Genomic DNA, 2,130 nt, shown 5'->3' with positions numbered 1-2,130 from the left:
TGCTGCCGCTGCTTATACGAAGTTCCTTCAATAAATTTACAGACTTTTTTCCGTATGGGCACTTTTATCGATAGTACACGTATGAAACTCTAGTCCCCGTCAAAGTAATCTCCTCCAATAAATATGTACACCTTTTTTTTCTTTCTCTCTCTCTCTCTCTCTCTCTCTCTCTCTCTCTCTCTCTCTCTCTCTCTCAACTTATTTATTTTGTTGAAATATTTGTGTGGTAGTATTGTTACAGAGGCACCTGTATCTATTATGAAGTTAACTATATTTTGTCCAGTTTTGGTGGCAACCTCAAATAGTTGCGAGTTGTCGGTTGCTGTTCCAACTCGCATTATAAGTTTCCCGAAGTTTGGTTAGGTTGCCTGACGGGTGATGATGGTCTTGATGTAGGTATTATTTTGCAGTTCAATTTTTGTGGCCATCTGCACCATGGTTTGCAGGTCCTCGATTTTTCCGCAAAGCACAAGTGTCCACGACAGATTTGGGGTTTCTGGTCCTCATAAAAGGGTCGTACATTATTGTGTGTTCTTGTAGCAATGCTGGTGGAAGCTAAATTTCCGTTGGCTCTGGGTGGTGGTGCGGTACCATTGTGCACATAATTTGGTCTCAGAAAAGGAACTGTTTCATCCGCCAATGTACCCAATTCATATACAGAGGCATTTTTTACCGCTGCTATAACCGGGGTTATTTCGGTGGGCAGTGCCTGAATGAATTTGTGGCGCACGAGTTCCTCTCCAACACCTACTTTACTAGCTGTCGCCATCAGTTGCTGTAAATATGTGGACGGTTTTCCTGTCATAGCTGTGGCGCCAATAAGTCTGTTGAACAACTCAGGTTTTGATTGTTCATGTATATTTATCACAGACTCTCTCAGTTGTGTATAACTTCTAGAAGCAATGATGGTGGTGGGTAGGTTTGAAATCAAATCAGGGGGAAGATTTGAGATAGACATGATAGTCTCGTTGGATATGTTCCTCAGTTCGAATTGGGCCTCGCATATGGCGAACCATCCGTCCACAGCAGCATACATAAATCCCGGTATCTTTACAGAGACTGCTGACACAGTATCCTCCATTTCGAAATTTGTGGGTTACGCGTTTGGTGGTTGACAAAAATGTTTAATCTCTTAGCAGATTGCCGTTCGTCCTGTTGATATAGTTAAACGTCTCTTTTTTTTTTTCTTTTTTTTGTTTGCAGAAGGAAGGTGTTTGTATAATTGTTCGCCAATTCTTATTTTAGTCACGTAAATTATTTTGAGCAAAAAAAAATAAAGTTAAGTTCTCGTAACTTCAGCAATAATACGTCTGTCCTTTTATTATTATTATTTATTTATTTTTGGAATGCGCGTATTCATCGTGGTCAACGGGTTCACCATTTATGGCCCGGAGGTTTTTTTGGTTGGTTTATAGATAGAGAAGGGGTGAAGGAAATGAGTCCATAGAGGTCACAACAAAGAATACAATTAATTGACAACGTTGGAAGTATTTAGAATCTGTTTTAATTAGAAGAGGCAAAGTGTTCGTAGGATGGAATGTGATTAAACAAAGGAGATAAATGTTCGTAAAATGTTTGTAGGTATGTATGAATTGATGAGGAATGAATGTTCGTAAAATGTTTGTAAGTATGTATGAATTGATGAGGAATGAATGTTCGTAAAATGTTTGTAAGTATGTATGAATTGACGAGGAATGAATGTTCGTAAAATGTTTGTAAGTATGTATGAATTGACAAGAAATGAATGTTCGTAAATGTTTGTAGGTATGTATGAATTGACAAGAAATGAATGTTCGTAAAATGTTTGTAGGTATGTATGAATTGACAAGAAATGAATGTTCGTAAATGTTTGTAGATATGTATGAATTAACAAGAAATGAATGTTCGTAAATGTTTGTAGGTATGTATGAATTGACAAGAAATGAATGTTCGTAAATGTTTGTAGGTATGTATGAATTGACAAGGAATGAATGTTCGTAAAATGTTTGTAGGTATGTATGAATTGACAAGGAATGAATGTTCGTAAAATGTTTGTAGGTATGTATGAATTAACAAGGAATGAATGTTCGTAAAATGTTTGTAGGTATGTATGAATTGACAAGAAATGAATGTTCGTAAAATGCTTGTAGG

At 36.9% G+C, this 2,130-nt stretch overlaps 1 protein-coding gene across 1 annotated transcript; it reads right to left on the bottom strand.

Moving 5' to 3' along the window:
• Positions 1–337: 337 nt before the first annotated feature.
• LOC145270939 (uncharacterized) lies at positions 338–1,081 on the bottom strand. The gene has a single exon (XM_080126489.1). It carries the CDS (start codon positions 1,079–1,081, stop codon positions 338–340), a length of 744 nt encoding a protein of 247 aa, XP_079982615.1.
• Positions 1,082–2,130: the final 1,049 nt, after the last annotated feature.

The sequence above is a fragment of the Euprymna scolopes genome, chromosome 4, assembly GCF_053919585.1.
Source record: "Euprymna scolopes isolate OS-2025 chromosome 4, ASM5391958v1, whole genome shotgun sequence".
NCBI lineage: Eukaryota > Metazoa > Mollusca > Cephalopoda > Sepiida > Sepiolidae > Euprymna > Euprymna scolopes.
This window is presented reverse-complemented; position numbering and strand designations above follow the sequence as displayed.